Below are 25,135 nucleotides of genomic sequence, written 5' to 3' on the forward strand. Positions count from 1 at the left end.
TGCTGAATAGTTCTTATAGAGAAGTATTTTTCATACCATGGGTCATAACTGCTTTGTAACTTATAAAATATTTAATAATTTTCATCAGGAAAATAGAATCAAAATGGTATAGATCATCATCTTTTTTAATTCTCTCTTTGTGTTTTGTTATTATATACTTCTAAGTATGGATTATAGGGGAAAAAAACTTCAAAAACCTGCACCTTCCATGATACTGAAAAGTCATTTAGAGTAGATAAGGAACAACATATAGAAAGAATTAACACTATAAAATAGTGACTAATTGAAAATAGTTAGGTTTCAGATGAAAGAGAGTCTTAGCTGCATCTCCCTCCAACATATTCTAGAGGAAATTTTCAAAAAAGACTTCACAAAGGACAACAGAAACTTGAATTAATTTGAAGATACGTGTAAAAAAAGGGAGATTATGTTCCTAGGAGTAGAAATAGTACGGTGAAGGTTATTGTCAGAGAGCAATGGTTGAAGAATCACCTTTGAGAAATAGGTTAAGACAAAATTTAAAAGAACATTGAACACAGTCCTAGGGATGTTAGCCACTACATAATATAGCATGATCTCTATTTTTGAAGTGTGAGAGAGACTATTTGAAAACAATGTGTAATAAAAATTAATATGGCAGTGACCTACAAAAATTATAAAGGAGAGGACATCAAGGCATAGAAATCAATTAAGTGATTATCCAGGAACCCACTACAAAGCAGAAGTGGAGTGTGAGTGTGGAAATGGAGAAAAAGTGCATAATGTTGACATATTACTAAAAACAAACTAATAGTACTACCCTGATGACCTCCATGCTCCTGATCTGGCTGTTTCTCTGCTATTTCCAACTTCCAAAATGCCAGTTTTTCACCAGACCTGATCTTTCTTCATTTCACAAGCAGCAAAGAAAATGCTAGAATTTCTGATTCTTATAGACTTCTTTCTCTTTCTAACTTCTTTTAAACTTCTGTCCTTGACTAGTATTTCCTTTGGACCATGTTTTCTGTTTTGATTGTTGTTGTTCTAATTTTATTTTGCTTTCATTTAAGGAGTACAATGTAATTCTATAGTTGAAATTTACCCTAGTATTATTCCTTCTTAGTTTGGGGAATATTTTCTTAAGGAAGTGATTTCAATTATTATTATTATTATTATTATTATTATTATTTTCTTTTACAAAGGCTCATTTCAAATGAAACCTTATGTAGAAACCCAAACCATGACTCTGTCAGCACTGGAGTCGCTGCGATTGCAGATTGCTGGGGCATCCCATTCTCTCTCAAAGCTGACCCAGAGCAACTGTAGACATTCCCGAAGGTCATACAGAGCAAATTTTGAAAAGCACTCTTTTCGGGTACCCTGCCAGTTTTCATTTCAATAAAAAATGGTTTGGGTCCTTCATCAGTTAAAAGTAGACTTTAAGGCTGGCAGAGAAAGGAGAGAATGGGGAAGTACTTCTCCTTAACTAAAGATCTGGAAGCTGTTTGAAATTTCAGTGTTATTAATTATAGGTTATTTTATATTCTGTATTTCAGTACCAGATTATAGCATACAATTACTGTATGATGGCATACAATTCTCCACTTCTCCTTTCTCCTCTTCTTTAATGGTATTTTGCTTTCTTTTTCACTGTGCTTTTATCATGGTCAGGAACCCTAGGCTTTTCTGGGTTGAGATAAGCAGTTGAAGATTTATTTTCTGCTAGGAAACATAATAAGATCAAACTTATGCTAAAATGAGGATTTATTTTCATTATGAAGTTTTACATGAAAGTATGACTCATCTGAGTTATTCTATTTTAAATATAAATGCAGCATATCTGTTTTGTATGGATTGTTTTAAAAGTTAGTATTTTTCTATATGGATTTATCCTTTGAAATGTGGATCCCTTCTTCTCTATTATTTAATAAACAAAAATAACATCAAACAGAATTAAGGTTTATTCTAAATGATGCCAAAAGAGTCTTTCAATTGTAAAAGAAAAAATTACTTAATGCAATTATTTTAAATTATGCAGTTTTCTCAAGTATTTGTTTGAATTATATATCTTTTAGTATTCAGCCACAATTGTGCAACAGCCAGTAAGCATCTATAAAGCAATGCCTCTTTTTTCAGCTTCTAAAATTAAAAAAAAAATTATTATTCTAATATTTCACTCTATTAGGAAAGCAAGTGCCAAAAGGAATTTACAGGTTTATCAGATAATGTAACATAAAATGAGGTAATAGTCTGTGTATTCTTAAATATTCTTACATTTCAGTACCGACAGCTTTGTCTTTAAATGACAATTCTACCTGCTGCTAATTATGTAGCAAAGTGCAAATGATATTTCCTAATAATTTACCAATTAATTTCTTTTCAAAATTCTGGGAATTGTTGTTAATAAACATTAACAACATTTACTATTTTCCTAAGAGTAGCAATTTAATTTAAAAATACAACCAGCATTCTACCATATAATCTTCCTTCTAAAGAAACTTTAAACAGGCCATGTCTTTTCACTGTGGAGAGAATGAGCAGCATGTTTGCTAAGAATTAAAATATGCCTAGGAACTCTCAATTAAAATAGACATTAACTGGTCTGTTTGGTTTCAAATAAAATGAAAATGAAAGTTCATGCTGCGTATGAGAATTTTTTAAACCACTAGTAATTATTGAATGATAATGTATAAATACTTACGGAATATTTTTCTGTCTCCTAAAGCTTCAAATTAACTATGATCTTGGAAATCTCATAATACATATTCTCCAAGCAAGAAATCTCGTTCCTCGAGACAACAATGGTTATTCTGACCCTTTTGTGAAAGTGTACCTTCTTCCAGGGAGAGGGTAAGTAAAGTGAAGAAGTATTTCACCCCATGTTTTTTTAAAAAATAGTATAGTGCTTTCTAATCTTTAATTTCAATGCCTCATTTTAATTGAGTTTATTATCTTTTCCTTGGTTTTCTCCACGTGTCATATTTATTTATTTCCAATTAGTAGATAAGGTAGAATTAAAAACTTGTAATTAAGCCTTAAGGGGTTCTAGAAAAACAGTGAGTGATCATAATAAAATAGCTTCCAAGAGAGCATATCAGCCTTTCATTTCTGGAAACCACTCCTATGATGACTTATCAGATTGACTGTGAAATAATTTAAGGAATTATTTGTGTCAAAGTTAAAGAATTGACTTGCCTTTCAAAATTTATCTGAGAAATCAATATTCAAGGACTTACAAGTTACTGTTTATTTTTATAGGACATGTATTTTCCAATATATTGGTTATTTAATGGCTTCCTGATGTATCTTTATTTATATGCATATTTCCAAATCATTGATTTAAAAATTATAAACTAACACAAAGTAATATTTGAAGTATTGACTTTGGTAAATAAATTTTTAAAAATCTCTTTGACTCTCTTGTGTGATATATAAATTATTGATATAAGCAATATTCATTGGAGATATTTAACTTTCACATAATGAATGCAAATTGCTGTGTTCTGGTATATAAGTCAGTACACAAGGATGGTTTCAAAACCCTGATTTGAACCCTACAAATTATTATCCTTCATTTGAACAATTCTTATCAGCCACATTAGCAAGATGGGAAACAAAATCAACAAATGGAAATGAAATAAAAAGAACTTTGAGTTGATAAATTAAACTGGTTTTATTTTTTATTCATTTTCCTTTTAATTTGGGGATTGACATTTAAATTTTTTTTTAGCTTGGAAATTTTCCATTGTTACACACAAGTAGAAGGAATAATTTGACCCACCATGTACCCATCACTTAGCCTCAGCAGTTATTACTTAGTGACCAATCATGTTTCATTTTTCCTCATATACTCCCTTTATTCATATTATTTTGAAGTAAATCCCAGCTATTATAATTATTTCTGCAAATATTTTAGTGTGTATTTCTGAAAAATAAAACTTATTTAAAAATAACCTTTATATCTTGTATAACCACAATTGTAAATTTTTTTAATAATTCTTCAGTTGCTTCATCATATTTTCCTAGTTGATTTGATGATCTAATTGATGTTTATAGAATATGCTACCCATCAATAGCAAATTACATATTCCTTTCAAGTACACATGGAGCATTCAACAAAATAGACTATTTTCTAAGACATAATCTGTGGCAAATTTAAAAGCATTTTAATTATATGAAGTGTATTATTTGACTATAGTTGTTTTGTTTAAATGCGATCCCAATTACAGCTATACACTACATTTGAATCTACTGCCTAGTATTTATATCATCAAAGGCAGATCACCAATTTCTTTGAGATTCAGTTTTCTTGTCAACACTGAGAGCCAAGGTAGGCAGAATCATCATTTTTAGCTTGTCAGGGGAACCAAATTAGATAATACTCATAAAATAACTTTTAAATTGCCAGGCACTATATCAAATGTAGTTCACAGCTTTTAATTTCATCCTTCTCAATAATTTTATCTTAAAACCTTGGAATTGTTGGTATGGTTGCTCTAATTTTAATTTATTGAACATTTTGAAAACCTAATACTTTTACGTAGAGTTTACCAATAGTCACATAGTATAGGAAAGGGTAATTTTGGTCTTATGTTAATTCATTTATATCTATATATAATAGTTGTAACTATTATTTGGCAACATCTCTTAGAGTCTAACAACAACAAACTGATAACTTCATTTTGCCTTTGATTTGGGTCACTAGACATTCAGTGTTATTTAATGACAATATTATGATACAAGGGGAAATCACTGCCAAGGATTTGTCTGTAACTAGCATTTGCAAATGAAAGAATGAAAATAAAGCACTGTTGTTGATATTCTATATTCTCTAATGATATCCTGTAATATCATCTTTTATGCAATATGGGAGTACCTATCTTTTATTTATTATGGGATATGTGTCAATTAGAATGTACAGACTGGGATGAGTAACAAGAAATGGTGGGAACCATAGTGAAATGGAGAGCAAATACCCCACCCAAAGCTATCCTCATGCCAATTGTCGAACAAAACATCCCTACTTGGGGAGATTTGGCTCAAAGGCAGCTAATAAGATGCTCTTATTCAGTTCCTAGGTCTTTCTTTCAATTACTTCTAATTATTAGACAAGCAAAGGCCTTCGAATGTATTATACTTGCAAGATACCATTTTCACTGTAGTTCTAGCGTTATTTTCTGCCTCATGTTATTTATGTGTTATGGAATAGCTCCTCTCATTATTATTTTTGTATTTTCTTTCTTATTTCTGTTTCTAACAATTTTCTTCCTATCTTTCCTACTTTTCTGTTTTATCCTTCACTTTCGCTCTTGGAATCAATGCAGTCAAGTCATGGTTGTCCAGAATGCAAGGTAGAGTTGTTTCTCTTTCAGTGTCAAGCTGTGCTGTTATGTCTTAAGTTATACTTTTTGCATTTCTATGTACGTTCATTTGCACTTTGACATGGGCTGTAACCTATATTTTTCTACATGTTTGTATTTATTGAATCAGGTCTATAACAAATTGTTCTGAGCATATTGCTAAATAGCTTTAGCAGATGTGTGCAATAGAAAACAGAAAAGTAGCAAATATTAAAAACTTGGAAAATATGAATAAAGAAATATTATTACTATGGAATTAGATATAGCTAAAGTCTCATTTATAATCTATCCACTAAAACTCATTTAGCTTCTCACATGATAATCATGAATTAAATTCTCTTGAGTCTTCTATTACAAATAAAAATATCTATAGTCACTTCTCAAAAGTAAAGGGTGTTCTGGATGTCCAGTGCCTGGTGTGTTTCCCATCTTAAAGATAATAGGGGTTTGAACTTGGTCCCTCACTTGAACCTAATGTTGAAACATTTTCATGCCTTTATAACTTCTGCCCCACAATTTCTGCTATGCAATGTAGGATGCAATAATTGGCTTGCTATAGTGTACTGGCAACAAGAGAAAATTCCTTTGTTCCCTATAGTGTTTCCTAATATAGCTCACAACAAGTTGCATTATTACACTGTCAACTAAGGCAAATTTTTAGTATATAGCCAAAAGCATTATTTTGCCCATCTCTCATTGAGTTATAAATTAAATGTGTCATTTAGTTGGAAAGGCAAATCATGTACAATCCATAGCAATAGGGTGATGAGGATTTTAATGCCACCCAGATTATTAATGGTACAACATTCATTTTTGCCTGTGAGATTAAAATTTGACATCTTTACTGCTAATGAGCTGCTGCCCAAAAGAGGCTGTTTCTGATTTTTAAAAACATAAATATGTAAATATTGCAAACAATAGTATTAGTTACCACAGCCTTGCTATTGCCCAGAAACTTTTGTTTCCTTACAGCCGCATAATTATGGCAAACAATGTAATTGACACTGTGATGGATTCCTTGTTATGGCTGGTTCTCTTATCACACAACACAATCCAGGTCTCTCAGGCTCATATGCAAAATTAGATTTGTTTCAAAGACATAGTGTTATTTTTATAACAGATATTATTAACCACATTATTCAGAATCTCCCTTTATCTATAGAAAGTGGGAGAAATTTTCAGAATGAGAGATTGTATTTAATTTAGAAAAGAGAATATTTTATCAATGTCAATAATGGCATGTCTTAGATAAGTATTTAAAAGATCTAGAAGCTACTTTCTTATATTTTCATCTAGAAATCACTTTCACCATATCTTTGAGGATTGTCAATGTAAGAGGGAATCACACTGACTAGGTACTGACATTGTAAGTTAGACTATGGAAGCCAATGAGTGAGGTCCTTAAGAACTTGGGTTTCAATTTTAGCCCTGTCATTTAGAAGCTGTAAGATTTCTCCAAAACTATTTCCCCTTCCGCAAAATAGGAATAGTAACAGCTCCCTTCCCAGGCTTATTTCCGTGAAATACATGAAATAGATACATCAAAAATGATAAGCATAACATCTGGCACATAATATGTTTTCGTAATGGTAATTGTTATTATTGCTAGCAATGTTTATTATACATTTTATGTAACCAGTGGTTAGTTATCTCTGCAACGGATAATTCAGAATGCTTGAGCTACTGAATTATACTAAATTAGTTAACAACACTATATAGAAAATTATACAACTCTTTGTTAATAATGTAATACATCTTTTATTGTTAAATTTTTTTAAAGTCCTGTTAACTAAAAATTATACTGATCTGGTTTCCTTGTCTCCTTTAATTTCTTCTTCCCACCCTCAATCAATATATTCAAGCTCTGAAGGGCCAAATGTCAGGCAAGATAAGATGAGAGGATGACAAGGAAAGAGTCTGAGTAGTGCATGAACTCTATACTTGCCCTTTGATGATTAAGAAATTGGAATGAGCATATATGAAGGGCCTTGCTCTGGTTTTCTCTCATCACACTGTTCAGCAAAGTGACAATATGTTCTCATTAATGAGATTTTGTTATGAACGTAATTATTTTTAGCTGTCATTATACCTGGAAGCCCAATTCTTGGCTGGACCTTTGTCTAAACAACATTGGTAGTCTATCAAACTATTTCCTCTGGGACCTATGGAAGGCAGGTACAGGTGTGTGTATTTACAATGTGATTTCCATAATTTATTTCACTTCAATAGACTTTAAAGGAAAACAAAATACAAGTATATTTTTAGGACCACTGAACAAACATTTACTTAGTGCAGTCTATGTACCAGACACTGCTGGGTGCAGGGGTTACAATTGACAATGTAGCCATAGTCTCTGCCATCAGAGAGCAAAGAGGAAAATAAAATGATAGACAATAAGCACACCATTACACCATTAAACAGACCTTACAAAATGGGATACAGGTTGTTTTTCTTTCTATATTAAGAGAAACAACCTCAGAAGAGTAATTTTGAAAAACGTGTGTGTGTGTGTGTGTGTGTGTGTGTGTGTGTAGTAAGTTTAGTAAAGGAAAACCAGATAAAACACTAAAAATGAATACCTTCAATGTTTTAGATAATTTTATAAAAGTAGATAACACCAAAGAAGTCTTCAGATTTCATTATCTTTTCTCAGTTTTTCTTTTGAAATTAAAAAATATATATATGGAAAACTGTTTTCCTGCTGGTTTTGAGTAGAATAATTGAATTTCAAATATTTTTCAGATAGCATTAAAAGTCTATATACCTATGCATGACAAATGGCCAATAAAAACAAATTAATAAAAATAAACCAGTCAAAACTTCAAGGGGGTGAAGTTTTAGATATTTTCTGATAAGCACCATGTTCCATCTTTATTTATTGACCTTTTCATTTTGCCTTATGAAGAAACTTCTTTGATTATTAGATATAGCCTAATTGTCCTAATGTTAAATCATTAATGTAATTGTCCCACAAGGGAATATATAGTTTGTTCACCAGACAAGAAGGAAAAGGAGGATGAACTCCACTTATTTCTCAGGCTGAATTTATGCTCACATTCAAGAATACACCTTTACCTGCCTACCTTCAACTTATAAATCCACAGATTTTGATATGACTATTTTGTATAGAGTTTTAAATTGTGTTAAGTGGCAACGCAGATCACTGAAATCATGTATGAGATGATCAGAACATGGTAGTTATAAAACAAGTGTTATTGAAGAATGGCTCTGTGTGACCAGCTCTGCTTATCAGGAAATGGAAGGGCACAACATACCATAAAGGCTTTTATTGGTGTTTAGGAGCAAGCTGTTTTTAGTTTCATTAATTCTAAAGGCATTGGATGTTTTAGGTCTGGAGAGAATTAGAGAAGCAAACTCATTCATATGATTAAGATACTCTATTAAAATGAACATTTCAACTTTTGTCCAATCAGTTTAGTTTATTTCTAAATGTATCTAGTCAAAAATCAGTATTTATAATGAGTAGGCCTAATTGTTCCACAATATTCACTAAAGATGTACCATTCAGAATTTCCCTAGGCAACTCTAAAGATGGCCCAACTTGTTCATGTTGTACACACATTATACATAATTTGTATTATATGTATAATATATATATATATATTTAAATTGAAGTGGAGAATTTTAGCTTATAAAGAAGACAGACTAGATACTTCAGGTAGTGAAGCCTGCAATTAAGAAAATAGATAGATGTCATATTTTATGATGGGCCTGATCAATTAAGTTCAAATAACATTTAAGAGCAAGAAATCAAATTCCTTGTGTTTGAATTCTATTCCTACCAGTTAATAACTATGCAACTTTGACAACATGCCTTAATTCTTCTGAGCTTCAAGTTTTCTCATCTATAAAATGGAATATACCTGTATAATGGGGTTAATATGAGGATTACATGAGTTAACACATGAAAAGTGCTTGGACCTTCACCAGAGAAAAAATTAGGCATTTAATAAACATTAGTTATGCTTTTAATGTACTTACTTTTAACAATTTTTTTCATATATGAATCAAACATATAATCATATATCAATACAATTAGGGATTTTTACTTGATAGAGATTTACAATTCCTGATGCAGAGTTGGCACTGAATAATTTTTGCTATGTGTATAAGTGAAAAAAAAAAAGACTAGATGTGGATATGAGAAATTTGGATATCAATTATTCATAAGTATGGAGTAAGAAAAGATAGTGACTGTTAAATCCCTTTGAGGATATTTCAATACTACTGCAGACTATTATATATTTGCAGACCCAGAGTTTAAGTGAAAGTACATGGGTTTGCTTTTGGTATTAATTCCCATCTTGTTAAACAAATTATATATTTTTTAGAACTTAAAAAACATAATTTTATTACTGTTAAATATATTATAAATCTTAATAATAAATCATTAAAATCATAACCTCACTACCTTCATAAATAAGTTCAAACCAAACAGAGATTAAAACTCATATTACCACATTTGTTTCCTACGTATATTCACCTATGAGAATAGCCATGATTCTTAAAGGCTATCCAAGTTTATTATTAATTTAAAAGTAGTCACTAATTCTTTCTATGTCACTATCAACTTAAAGTTATTAACTTTTTTTTTTTTTTTTTTGAGACGGATTTTCGCTCTTGTTACCCAGGCTGGAGTGCAATGGCGCGATCTCGGCTCACCGCAACCTCCGCCTCCTGGGTTCAGGCAATTCTCCTGCCTCAGCTTCCTGAGTAGCTGGGATTACAGGCACGCGCCACCGTGCCCAGCTAATTTTTTGTATTTTTAGTAGAGACGGGGGTTTCACCATGTTGACCAGGATGGTCTCGATCTCTTGACCTCATGATCCACCCACCTCAGCCTCCCAAAGTGCTGGGATTACAGGCTTGAGCAAGTTATTAACTCTTTCTATGTATTCTGTGTAGATACTTTTCTATAGACACATTCTTTCTGTCACCATCAAATTAAGTCAGTTCCATGTCAACATCAAAAAAAAAAAAAAGAATTCAAAACTAAATTTAAAGCAACATATCTTACTAAAAATTTTTGAATTTTCTAGTTATAAAATATTTTAAGTTTACTAAAAATAGAAAATACCCTATATAGCAAGCACACTTGCTATCTAGTTTTGTCCAATGTTAACATTTTGCTATATTTGTTTTAGAAATTTTAAAATAAAAGCTCATATCCTGAAGTCCTATGAAATGACTTCCCTATCAAAAAAAAACTCACTAAATTGAGTTTAGTGTTCATAATTAACAAGTTTTATTTTATATTAATATATGTATGTCATATATACACGTATACATAATGTATAATATTATTTCACATGATTTTATCTTTATACCATTATACCTCACTATATTGTTTTTGATCAAAACTTTTTTCAAGATATAGCTCTCTTGATATATAGAGGTTTTAAAAATTCATTTACTTCATTTTCAGGTGTCACTATTTTATTGAAATGAATATATCACAATGTATTTATTCATCTTCTATTGGCTTACTATTGAAATAACGTTGCAATTAATGTTCTTGAACAAATTTCTAGTGCACAAGTAGGAGAATTTCTCTATGGTAGAAGTGGAATTAGTAAAAATGGCATATGTGGATGTCTGGGTATATAAACATAAATTTCAACAGTTATTGACAAATTTATCTAAAAGTGTATGTAGAAACTTATATAAACTTGCTATCCACAGTCTGTAAGAGTTCCTCTCTTTAAATCATTGTCTGTACATTTCCCTAAAAATGTTTCTAATTTATCTTGTGTGACAACTGTCAAATTCTGCTCTTAATTGTGCATATTCAAATAGGTTGAAGTGGGAGGAATGCTGCTCTATTTCTTCAATTGGATTCCATTTACAATGGCTGACTTGTGAAGTGTATGAAACACCAACTCAGTGCTTCTTAATCTTGGCTACACATTAGATTTACCTGGGAACTTTCAAAAATCCTAATATTCAATCCTCATCTCAGACTAATTAAATCATACTTTTATTTGGGGTGTAAGCAGGAGTAAGAGGGATGTGGGTGGAGGATTGACTGACCCACCTCCCACCACCAGAACTCAGGTGATCCTATTATGTAGTGTTGAGAATTACTTCCTTTGTATCTGACTGGTAAGAAAATAAAATCAGTGAGACAAGGAAAGTACTTTCCTATAGGCCCATCTTTAAAAGTGAGCGGTGAGCTGGAGTTTAATTCTCAACAGCTTCCTCTAGAATGTATAGGTAAATTAGTGGCAGGGGAAAAATTCTAGGCATCCAGGGTACGGCAATACTTCAGACCAGGAATGTAGCAAGAGTTAGTCTGGCAGTTTGGAATAGAACTAGAGATTACAAGGCTCAGGATCCAGCCCTTTTTAAGGAAAGGCAACTTGTGAAGTCCAGACACGTGTCAAGACCCCCAGACAAAGAGGTTGGTTTGCAGGACTCCAGTGCCCACCAGAGATGAAGTATTATTTAGAACATGAGACATAAGCTTAGGCAGAAAATTCAGAAAAAAGCAATGAGAGTTAGAGAAAGACCTTGTCTGTGTGGGCACCATTTGGTAATAGTAGATAACAGTAACCTAATTTCAACCCCATTAGCTGGTTTGGTGCCCGCTATAGATGTTCTGCCAGACTTAATTAGCATAGGCTTTGAAAATAAGTTGTTTTTAAATGTGTAGCATATAAGCTTCTAGGTGCTCAGAGGAAATGGAAAGTCAAGGATTAATGCAAATGTCGCAAGTTATAATAAATGAGGAAAGATTTTTATTTGGTTCATCAATTGTAAAATAACATATGGACATAAACCAAGAATTTATATTTAATTAAAATTGCTTTATAGCTACATTAAATATACTGTACCAAGAGTGTTGGAATAGACTTTAAATATTAGATAACAAGTGCTTATGGAATGTCAGCCACAGCAACAGCCATTCCTCATCCTTTTCTCAGTCAGTACAATCATTACAATGTTTTCCTTTTGCTTTTCTGTAGGTACAAAACTGTAGGAAAGTTAAACACCAAATTATTGTTTATGGCCAATAACATTGATGTTACCATTTAGTTCATATAATTATCTCCTACATTCAGGAAAGAGTAAGATTTCTGAAATTATAGTATAGTTAGAACACCTACAAGCATTTCTTTAAAAAAGTAATCATTAGGGCAAAGGAAACTACAAGCATCCAGTATATTTTTAAATTATCACTGTGCATTCAACTTAAACTAAGGTTTAAGACATGAGGATGATGAGATAATTATATAATGATTCAAAATAAAATATGATGAATAGTCTGCATGTCCTTTAGTTTAACCATGAAGTCATCAATTAAGGTGAATAATCAAGATAACTCTCTTTTCTCCAAATTCAGTGCTGAGTACAAGAGAAGGACTAAATATGTTCAGAAAAGTCTTAATCCTGAGTGGAATCAAACAGTAATTTATAAAAGTATTTCCATGGAACAGGTATGTAAAGATTATTTCTAGGTGACAAAATTAGGCTAATATAAGTACAGTGATAACACAATTATTCAAAGATTGGGATCTATATACATTTTTCCAATCAAACAAAAAGAGTTAAATAAAATACATGTAAGAAATGTAGCCAATGGAAAAAAAAATGAGTGACATCTGAACATAGAATGAAAGTAAATGTGCAGCACATTTTGACAAAACAACCAAAACATAAACAAATAAGAAAACTAGTGGAATATTTTCCATTAATTATTTCAGAATTTAACATTTTTATTATTCTAAGCCACATTTATCAAATTTAAGAGGGAAATATATTTTCCAACTGGCTGTATTTTGACTTTCAAAAACAATACACAGAAAAAATATGTTTCAATGCATAGAACTGTGTTACTCCACCAGAAAATATTTCAGGAACTCATCTGTTTGCTAAAATGAGTCCTCCTGAGAATCTGGCATTGTGGTACTAACCTCTACAGAAGTGGGCAAAATGACTAGCATAAAAGATTTTCACCACAGATAAGTGGCTATGGGCAAATTTACATTAATGTGCTTCTGAAAATCTGCATTTTTATAACTTCGCTTGAGTTACAGACAATAACCAAAATTTATAAGGTTGAATTCAGATAGAAGACTACAAAGGCAGTTCCATATAAACCAATTTACAAGTGAACTGTCTTTCAAAATGAGGTTCTTTATTTGTCTTCTAGTAGATTAATTTGATTACAAAGTTGAAGCTGGATATAAATTATAATCTGGTCTCATGCATTTAAAATAAACTCACCTGCAGAAATAAGACAGTGCTACTATGTTTTTTGGAAATTGCTGAAACAACATCTAATTCAAATACTTCATCTAAATAATCCTAGACATTTTTACAGTCTATGAATTTCTTATATTTAGAGTATTTTAAAATTCTGCTATTTTAAAAATGAGGTGGGGATAGAATTAAAAAGTTGGAATTAACATTTTAATATTTTGTTCACAAAATAATAATGTTCCATGTGATCAAATACTAGTTTAGACTGCAAAATCACTCAAATTTTACATAATATTTAATATATTTAAACTACATAGTTTTTGGCAAAATTTTAAGTATTTTCACATAAATAGAAGGAGTTTAAGGAAGTAAAAATAAATATGTTTACTGTATGTGTGTAATGAAAATGTATGATGGAAAGATGGGGTTAATTAGATTTTTATTTGAACTATATAGCTCAAGAAGAAAACACTGGAGGTGACAGTTTGGGATTATGATAGATTTTCATCCAACGACTTTCTTGGGGAGGTAAGCCTCTGACTTCCTTTCCCTTAATTGCTTCTATGGTAAACCACCAACTAAAGCAGGTTTCTGAAGTTTATAAGACAGCCATTTTGAATAAAATCTTTTGGCAGATAAAATTTATTTTCTGATTTATTCTTTGAGTAGATTAATAGCAACTCGAAAATGATTTTCAGTCTATCACTTGATGTACTTTATAATTAATTTCTAAGATGAAATATTTTTTCAACAGAAAAATATGTAATCATACTGTGAGTCTAAATGAGATTTGAAGTAACAAATATATTATATTATAAAATGACCTGGACTTTTAAAAATGTGTTTTCAGGTGCCTTCATTGATTTGATGTGACATATCACATTGTTATGTATAATTAAGTATCCTGAGAAAAACTACTGAAAACATTTTAAGAAGCAAAACTACAAGTGGGAGAAAACAATAAAAATAACTTTTACATTAACATCAAGGAATCAAAATAACCTAATTGTACACCTGTATCAGAATATCTCATATGCCCCATAAATATATATGTTTACTATATACCTAGAAAAATTTAAAAATAAATAACCTAATGAAATTGTTAGAGTGAACGGATCTTGTGAATTTTTAATCTATTTTATATATATACACTTTATAGATACATATATACACATATTGTTTATACATAGGAACATAATAGATATATATATATACATATTGTATATAGGAACATTATATATAATACATATGTACACACTGTATATATATGTATCATATGCACTGTATAAATACATGTATATTACATATTACACATATACAATGTATATGGGTATATATGCAATGCATAATGTATACTATATATAATGTATATATACATTATATGTTATGTATTCTATACAATTGTATGTATACAGTATATATATAATGTATATAATATATAAGATGTATATACTATATATAATGTAAATAGTGTATATAATTCATATACACATACACATTGTTTAGTGCTCTGCTTAAGGCAGAAGTTAGGAATGAATGTTAAAAATAATCTCTGAAAAATCCAAAACCTACAAAATATGATATCCTTTTGATAGAGACGATATAAAACAGTCATGTAATCAAGGTGGTAATGAGGCCTTGTTTGGTTGTGTGCACCTCTCTTTTCACCAAGACCAGAGCACCTGCTCCTTGCCCTCCAGCCCCCTCCAGGTCTAACCATTTGGACTAATTCTGATCTTAGGCAGGAGCACTCTAGATTAGTATCTGATTTTATGACTCATTTCAAAAAAGTGACTTATTTAAGTCCTTCTAATTTATGATCTTATGTTTACATGAGCCTAAAAATATATATCCATTGGTCTGGTTTTCATTTCTTTTTAGCTCATCAAATCTAAGATGTCAGCAACTGTAAAATGCACTAAGAAAAAGAATGTTGCAAACTAAACCATGACAAAAATGTGTTAGTCATATCCCTATTTCAAAGGCAAACTAAAGTGTGTTTTAAAATAGAAGAAATACATTCCTAATTGCAACTTACTCATTCTTTTTCATTTTGTCCCTTTTGTGACTAAAATCAAACATTTTTCGAGGTTGCTGGTCCAGTTTAAGATTAGAATGAATTCTTACAACAAAAAGAAGTTTTGTGTTATGAACAGATTGACTTGTGACCCTATCTTTTCACATCATATTCAAATAATTTAATAGTCAAAAATGTTATACAGTTCTGTTCAGGCAAACGTTTATTAAGCATCTTGTATGCACAAGACGTTGTTTCCAGTTTCATTGGTGAAGAAAAATGAGGAAGACAGAATCATCATCCTCAAAAATTATACTGTATTTTTTGGTTTATAATCTTGAATAAATCTTAGAACATAGAAAAAGCAATGAATCAATTTTACTTCAGTCCCTAAATTTCATTTATTTATTATACTTTTTTCAGGTATTGATTGATTTATCTAGCACATCTCACCTCGATAACACTCCAAGGTGGTATCCTCTCAAAGAACAGACTGAAAGCATTGATCATGGCAAGTCTCATTCCAGTCAGGGCAGCCAGCAGTCTCCAAAGCCATCTGTTATAAAAAGCAGAAGCCATGGTATCTTCCCTGACCCATCAAAGGGTAGGAAATATTTTTTTAAGTAGAAAAAGTTTTGTGTCTGTTTGTTCAGTCTGTATCTTCTTAGTGTGAATGTTTGTATATTTAACATATATTAACAAATTAGACACTACTGAAAAATACTTAATATAACTATAATGTCGTGCAAAGAGTGATGGATATGGAATCAGGAGAAACGGGCTTTAGACTCAGATCATCATGCATGCTTAGGTGTATGATTTTATGATCGTCACTTCTCTAACTGTTCATTTTTCAACATATAAAATGGAGGAATTTGGGCTAGATGAGCTATGTGGTCTATTCCACCTCAAAATCTATGATAACATGATTTCAGAAAATGCATTTGGGTATTTCATAAAGATAATATAAAAATTTCTACCAGTTCATTAAGTAGACATAATTAAGGTATAATCCTTCTAATAGTTTGAATCGCTGGTTGTCCATAAATATTGTTTTGCCCCATAAATATAATTTTGTATGCTACCTATTATTCATCCTACAAAGAATATTTTCCCCTGTCATCAAAACAATTGGCGTGCTGAAATTTACTTAAGTCTTTCATAAATGTTGGACTCTAGCTAATTTTTTAACAATTGTTACTATTTTTTAACAGTGCCATACACTGCATATGGCAATATGCAAGTATGTACAGCACTCTCATTCAAATGAGCTTTTCCCCTGAGAAGCTCTTCACCAACTGTCCTACAACACAACATTAATCCTCATCATAAACTGAGTTACTGCCTCTGTGGGATAAACATGTGGTACCTTACCTAGATATACTTAACTATAAATATTAAATATAATTTTTATATTGGACTTGAGTATTGCTTCCTTGTCACCTTTTCTAAGAAAGTACATCAAATTGAAAAGTGGTTCTTTGTACATGAGATTCTCCGAGTCGTAAATGCAAGTGTTCTAGGAGATGAGAAAGTGAGTCCATGTCCAGTAGGCCACTGAGTTGATAACATAAACCACTGCCTATCAGTGCTATAGGTTATTTATGAATGAGTTTTATAGATCATTTATGGATTCCACTTAGCCATCTCAACTCTTTGTTGCTTAACATTCTGCAAGATCATTAATATAAATATATATCTTTCTCTATGACTGCCGTAGGAAATATGTGATATCTACAATGGTTTGAGGCATAATTCTGTAATCTCCACATTTAATATGTCCTAGTGACTCACATCCTTCACTCTGTTTTTGCATGAAACTCCTCCTGTGGCAGTATAAGCCTACTGTCTCCTACCTGACCTCTACTGGAATTAGCAGAGGTCCTTGGTGTAACCAGAAATTAATATATATTACTAGAAGCTAGTTAGAATTTATTTCTCTTTTCAAAGTTATCTCTTCTTATTACTATCATGCTTTTGCCTTTGCTCCCCCGAATTGTTTCCCAGATGTTTAATCACAGTTCTGTATGGTGACCACTTGCATAAATGAGCCATATAAGACACAAAATTAACATAAATTTTAGACAGTTTCAGATTATGTGCAGACCAAGCTTGACAGGAGAAATGCTGGAACAACTTTAACTTACGTTTTACCCTTTTGTGACCAGACATGCAGGTTCCCACCATTGAGAAATCCCATAGTAGTCCTGGTAGCTCAAAATCATCATCAGAAGGCCATCTCCGTTCTCATGGACCCTCTCGCAGTCAAAGCAAAACCAGCGTCACTCAAACCCACCTGGAAGATGCAGGGGCTGCCATAGCTGCTGCCGAAGCCGCCGTGCAACAACTCCGCATTCAACCAAGTAAAAGACGCAAATAAATTCCTCAGCATGGCAGCTTAATGTTCATCTGTTGCCTTTCTTTCCTGCTGTCCTTTCCTGTTTGCTTTCAGTTTTCGACATCCTCTGCTCACTCTGTTCTCTGTCCCTTTGTCTGTGTAAGAACAATATCAATACATAAATATGCTCTTTCTTATTTAGATTTTTTTTTGTTTACATAGACTGAAATAAAACTGGCTGTTTCTCCTTTGTTTCCACCATCCATCCAACCTGGCTCATAGTATTTGGTACAGTGTCTGTGATGTTTGGAGGCAAAGCAATGTTGTGTCCTTTTCGTTTGTGCTTGAATATCTTTTAGAATACAGAAATTATAAGCACAAGTGGCTGCCAATTTTCCAGGCCTTATACCAAAAAAAAAAAAGTGCACACACATAAGTATTTAGAGCGGATTCGCAATTAGATTCTTGTATCTGAAAACACTCAATAAGTCTAGACAGAAGGTAATGCAACCAACAGTCCACTTCTAGACCCTTGGAGGAAAAGCCATTTCAAGACAGTGCTTTAAAACCCTAATAAATTATACTTGTGAAATGTGGGTGTTTTCCATGTGCAAAAATTTGTAGTCTTCTGAAAAATCTGTAAAGAAAATAATATATCTCATCTTCTTAAAAAACTACATAGTCTTAATATATGTATAAGTGTATGTGATGAGGCAATGCAGCCTCACTAAGGAGCACAATTGGGTCCATTCTGTTGGAGCACACTTTGTATGTGATGACAGATTTTACAGATTTTTTTTCGAACCATTGGAAATCAAGATATGCTATGTCTGGTAGCTATAAGTCAATCAAAGTGTAACAATTCACCTATCTTAACTGCTGTACTTTTATTTCATTTGTGAAAATTTAGTCAATTGATATAGTTATATAAAAGCTTAATAAGTGCAGATATTTCACAAATGTAGGTGCCCTGTTTCTTCTAAAAGGCATTAGCCAGGCAATGGAGACAGATCGTTGTTCTCTCCATTTCCCTAGCCATCACTTCCAAAGAAACAGCCAGTTTTAACCCCCTTTAGTGCTGTGCATGTGGTGTCATTTTGGCATTTGAAAACACAACTTATTTAAATAGAGCAAAAGCGCACTTCTGTTTGCATGAATAACATTTAAGCTGGTTCCATCTGAGGATACATACTCTGGGTTTCCATTTCACCCACACTGCCACAGCAGCACATAAAAGCGGTCAGTCTAATCATGCCAGGAAGCAGCACAGACACAGCATAGCAGGAGTCCTCCCCATTCAAAGAACTCAGTCTGATAATCTGCCTCCACCAGCCAATGGCAACCAAGACCAAAGCCAGCTAGCCCTCAGGAAGGTGATGTCTGATGGACCAGTCAAGCCAGAAGGAGGTGAGCAGAAAGGCCCTGTTCAAAGCACACAGCAAGAACATTCCCCAAATTTAAAGCTCTCATTTTTAATTTTTAGAGGTTGTCTGATAAAATATGTTTATCCACTTTTTAATGTGCTTTTGTGGGCATGGCATTTCAGGACTCATCATCACCATGTAAGTCCCAAGATCAGTCCCGTAATATATTGACTACAGTGATATTTGTATTTTTCTATGCACTGGGCATCTTTTGAATTTTGTTGGCAAATAGATTAACAATATTCATATTGCAGAATGGAATGCATGCTACTAACCTAACCTGTTCAAGCATGAGTACAAATATGTTTCATTGTGATAAAAGTTTAAATTGCTCACAGTTCAAGTTAGCTTACCAGTTGGAATGTGGATCAGTTTTTGTTGCATATTATTTCAAGTGTAACTTTTAAAAATTTAGTGGATTTTTAAATTCTTAGAGGAAAGTAAAGGAAAAATTGTTAATGCACTCATTTACCTTTACATGGTGAAAGTTCTCTCTTGATCCTACAAACAGACATTTTCCACTCGTGTTTCCATAGTTGTTAAGTGTATCAGATGTGTTGGGCATGTGAATCTCCAAGTGCCTGTGTAATAAATAAAGTATCTTTATTTCATTCATAAACTACTGGGCTCTGAGCCATTGTTATATGATGCAGCTTAAAATGAATGTGTCAGTTTTGTTTTCTCATTTGATTTCCTTACAGTAGATTCTAGTTACTGTTCCATCGCTAGTGACAGATGTAATGGTTGGACATTTGAGAGCAAGACAAAGTTCCATCTTGGAAACACTATAAGATAGATGGAAAATTATTACAAAATAAAATCGTCAGGGATTACATTAAAATATAAATAAATAATGGCATTGGGCTACCATAGGCAACACTTCTGTTTCTCTCTCCCACGTCTGATCTACTTTGCAATCTCCTCAGGTTCCTGGTTAGAGGGAGGTAAATTCCATGAGCTCTTGCTTTGCAAAAGTAGCTAACCTTGATCTCATAGCTGTGTTCAGAAAGGAAAGCAAATTTACATCCATCTGTAACCTGACCCCAACATTAGTAGAATTATCCCCCAAGAAAGAGTGCCACTGCCAGTGACAAGGAATGACCCTAGAAGTGATTATAAAATTATCTTCAAATGTAATGCAAAAACACTTACAAAAATAATGTTTTTTAAAACACAGGATAGTAGTATTTGCCTCCTTAAGTACCTCTTGGCCCTAAAATATTTGATTTTATGATTCTATATTTGCCACAAAATTAAAATCAAGCCTTATATTTTCCTATTGCATTCTTTTTATTCTCATAAAATTAATATTTTATATGTCCTTCTCCCAATTAATTATATATGTGGTGGCAATGTAAGATGTATGTGGAAATACAGAGATAAACCACTGAGGTGTTTGTTAAATTAGGTAATTAAGAAAACAATCAGCTTAAACATTAGGATAATTTTGAATATGTGTTTATACAGCCCCAGTTTATAGATTATCACCAAAGCACAATTTCTTTTTTCTTGTTAGCCTTACTAAAACTTTTATTTTTAAAATTCCACCTCTCACCTTTTCTTTCATCAAATAAGTTCAGTTGATTTCTTCATGTTATTCAGGTTCTTACTTGAAATAATCTCTTTTAAATGTCACAGTAATTAAACACTTCCCTTATTTTACACTTTTATAAAATTATTGTGACTTAACTGTTTCTATGTAACATTTTATATGATTTTCTTTCTAGATGTAGTCCTTAAAATTTATATTAAATTGTTTTTAATCCCTTTTTGAAAATAGTGTTCTAATAGATATTCTCAAACATTTAGTCTTGTGATTGAATTAGAAGTCACTCTTCATTAACACTGTAATTGAAAGGAAAACTAGATAACATAGCATGCTTTCATGTTTAATTTTGTTCTAATAGGTGATAAATAAAAAGCCTTGTTTTCTATAATTTTTCTGCTACTATAAATATACCAAGATAATTGATCCATGTATATTTCCAGACACTTCATAGGAAATATAATATAGTGTTAAATTTATATAAAATGCAGCGTACTTTGTTTAAAGTGTAGTGAGAAAAACTAGGCAGAGATACAAACATATAAAAAGAACCTGTAAGTTACTATTCACTAACTGCAGAAGTATTAGTAATAATTGTAAGTGTTTAGATAAAAGTGTCCCATTTCAAACCTCACCATGGAGTTCCTATAATCCCATCTGCATTCTGAAAATAATACTCCACATTTGAATAGTTCTTTATGTTGTACAGTGTGTTCTGTCATTTGTTTCTCATTTTATCACATTAAGTGGATAAGGTAGTCATTTCAATATTCTTATCCCTGTTGTTTTATGGGTGAGCAATCAGAGAGTCAGAGGGGTAGGCTGGCTGATCTAAGAACACACAGCTAGAAATGTTCAGAACTGACAAATGTAACATTGTCTTGTGACTTCGAGAGTTATAATTTTTGAATTTGCATTGTCTCCTTTAAAATCTAGCTCTCATAATTTTAAAAAGAACAGTCATTTACTTATTTATGACTTATCTCTCAAGTTCTTACAAATGAGTAGAGGTAGCTAGAAATGATGGCAGAATACAATTTATACTCTCTACCTTCATGGTCCTCCTGTCTAAAGGTTGTTGATTTAACGCAACAAAAGAAAATCTTCCCACTGTGCAAGCCCAGTGATGCATTAGGCAGTGTTTGTGGCTCCCTTAGAAAAGGCTGTGCCTCCATCTGTAGGCATTTCTATCAAGAGGGACAAAGTTGTCCCTAAAGAGCTTTTCAAAGATTTTTTTTGTAAGCTTCTCAGCAGATTTCTGCTTGAACTAGCATAAAATATGGGTCAAACAAGAATTATGGAGTGAGCCAAAAGGAATTTTTTTCTTTCCCTCTGGGGTTTAGTTGCATGCTAAGAAACCTGATGGGAAAGATTAGACAGATTGTGCCAAACCATCCTGATGCCTAAACAATTTTCCGTTGTTAAAAACCTCTGGAGATGTCTTTGGTTGTCGTCGTCGTCGTTGTTTTTCCCATGCTGGTTAGTTTAGTTGAATGCAAATCTTGCCATTTCAGAATGTTGTTTGTTTGGTTGGTTGTTTGAAAACTGTATCAAAACAAAAACAAATTGAAGCATTTCTAAAACCTTGAAGATTTGTATAGTTGAAATCCAATATATTAAATTTAAGTACAGTTTGAAAATCCTGAGCTATTTTTGTTTGATACTAAGTGTTTGAATATGGGTTTAGAAATTGGTAATACAGGATGAGTAGAAACATCCCTCTACCCTGGTGAAAAAAACAAGAGCTATTGGGACAGGTTGGAGAGATTAGGTGAGAAGATAAGTCATTAGATAAGTCATTCAGGGAAATATGATTCCAAGTTCCTTGATGTGGCCAAATTTTAGGAGAAAAGCCTGAAGCTACTTCCACAGACCACAGCTGGAAACGCCACTTTCAATAAAGCTCATTTGCGGCACCTGTCAAAGAAGAGTTTCATATCCATGTGTTACCTTGGCGAACTCTTACTAAGCCATCTGGGAGCTGCTGCCCTGGGCAAGTGGTAGTGGGTGGATGGGTTCAGGAGTGGGTGGGCACTGGGAGTGGAGGGAATTGTTGGTTACAAATGATAGTAGATAATCAGCATCCCATTTTCTTTTGACCAGAAGCCGATGATCACTTCCGGTCAGAAGGAATTTAGCCTTCCCTGTTTCTGTAAAGGACAGGCCCATAAGAAAAATAAAGGGAAAAAGTGTAAGAGAAACCATAATTTCATTTGGAGGTGATGTATTCTTTAACAATGTATGTACAACATTAATAAAAACAAATTTTACATTCCTCATTTCCATGTGTTTGTGCAAAAAATTTTTTTTAAAACCTTGAGCAGTTTAAAAAGAAAATTCAAACTAAACATCCAACAAAATCTAAGATAATCAATTTGGACAATTTCAGCTTTCAGAATTCTATACCTATTTCCCTGGTGATGAGGATTTCATTTTGTTGCCTGTGAAAATCAAAATGCTTTTCCAAAGTTTCGTTTTTGAGAGATTCCACATTTTCTGGGGATGATTGATTATGCATTTTCAGATATTTCTATAGTCATTTAAATTTATTGCTAGAAATACCTCTGTTATTCATACAGAATCAGACAGTAAATGTGGAACTCTGACCATATCACACTATCTCTTGTTTATGGACCTTCATTCCTGAAGATGAACTTATGACCTACCATCAATGGGTACTTCTGTTCTTTTCCAGTAGTAGCCATGGATCTGCACCGAGCCATCCACATCCTTTGGTCTGGTCCACAGTGGGAATTTATATGATCATTTCATCTGACATGAATAGTAAGACCAACTGGCAACTTGGCTTCAACATTGTTATGCCTTAGTCATAAGATCTAGCTATGGGCCTAAATAATGAGGATGGGACTAGTAATACATGATCTAAGTTAAAGGCCTAAATTTTAACATACCACGGTTTGTTAAATATTATTTATTACATGTTTTTAACAATCAGATCCATGAAGCGTAGTTTTTATAATGCAAATTATTTTCAAAAAGTTAGTATATCAAATTACCACCAGGGAGCAGGACCTGTGAAAATAAGACAGGCAAGTAAATGCTGATGGGGGAGGGAAATGAGAATGCTGATGGAAACACAGTGGGGGACAGTCAGGGTACAAGAAGAGCCTGGGCAGGCAAGTTTCTCACTTGGATAGGATCATGGAACCAGGGAACTATTGCCCAAGGAGAGATGGAGGAATGCCAAAGACACTATTTGACTACTTAATAATAATCCCCAAATCCTGATATCTATCCATGAAATGCTTGATTATTTTTCCACTTTTCATCCACATGTATTACATACATTATGTAAACCATACTATTTCACTCATTCTCCATTGTGTAAGATGATCTGGGGGAAAAACGTGGGTTATGGGGTAAGATTAAGGAATCTCCATGTGTACTGAAGGAGACTATGAAAATATTCTTTTTTATTTTTATTACTGTGCTGTACATGTTAATGAATGTATCACTAAAAGGACAACACATGAATTCTCATATGAAACCAAATTATATTAGAAATATAAAATTTTGATTGGGGTGTTGAGTTTGGTAGATGTGTGAATAGGAATGATATAACCATCATTTAATATTTTAATGTGTTTTAGATACTGAAAAATATAATTAATTTATAATTCAAACAGATTAATCAAAATAATATTAGGTTAGTGCAAAAAGTAATTGTGGTTTTTATCATTGAAAGTAATAGCAAAACCCCCAATCACTTTTGCATCAACCCAATATCACAAATCAAGGCAGATAAATTTTTCAGAAGAAATGTTTGGTAAAAGTTAGGATCACAGGTTTCTATTTTTAAATGTATAAAATAGTGAAATACAATTTCTACCATATTGTTCTTAAAAAGAACATAGCAAAATTCACTTCTCTTCACTAAAAGATTTCAAATTCAAATCCGCATATTTCAAGTTCTATAGATTACACTGTATTTTTATCTGATTCTTTTTATAAAAAGAACTTGGAATATAGAGAAATATAGAAAACATATTTTTACGACTACCCAATTCAAATATCTTTCTTTATAGATCTATTATGTAGTTTTTGTTTTAAAGCATTTTTATTGCCAATGATGTTTAATAAAGTCAGTAACTATTGAATCACCATTTTGCTTCCTTCCAACTATTAATGTACAAAAATATTAAAGAGACTTTATGTACAGAAAACCTCTTTAGGGAAGAATTTGCATTATTTTATGCCTGCCAATTATCATTATTTACTCTAGGTTTC

At 32.3% G+C, this 25,135-nt stretch overlaps 1 protein-coding gene across 10 annotated transcripts in view; it reads left to right on the forward strand.

Annotated features, from left to right (window-relative positions):
• PCLO (piccolo presynaptic cytomatrix protein) overlaps positions 1 to 25,135 on the forward strand; it is a 419,413-nt gene that overhangs the window by 324,751 nt on the left and 69,527 nt on the right. For 3 of the 10 annotated variants that reach the window (XM_035253964.3, XM_035253969.3, XM_035253970.3), the window contains exons 15-21: positions 2,705 to 2,829; positions 5,304 to 5,330; positions 12,703 to 12,796; positions 14,019 to 14,090; positions 16,003 to 16,183; positions 17,748 to 17,942; positions 19,142 to 19,324. In XM_035253964.3, the coding sequence (XP_035109855.3) occupies positions 2,705 to 2,829; positions 5,304 to 5,330; positions 12,703 to 12,796; positions 14,019 to 14,090; positions 16,003 to 16,183; positions 17,748 to 17,942; positions 19,142 to 19,324 (877 nt within the window). Of the gene's footprint in view, positions 1 to 2,704; positions 2,830 to 5,303; positions 5,331 to 12,702; positions 12,797 to 14,018; positions 14,091 to 16,002; positions 16,184 to 17,747; positions 17,982 to 19,141; positions 19,325 to 25,135 lie in introns of those variants that run through there. The other 7 variants (XM_035253965.3, XM_035253967.3, XR_013524043.1 and 4 more) reach the window with 7 other exon arrangements.

Source organism: Callithrix jacchus, chromosome 11, assembly GCF_049354715.1.
Source record: "Callithrix jacchus isolate 240 chromosome 11, calJac240_pri, whole genome shotgun sequence".
Classification (NCBI taxonomy): domain Eukaryota; kingdom Metazoa; phylum Chordata; class Mammalia; order Primates; family Cebidae; genus Callithrix; species Callithrix jacchus.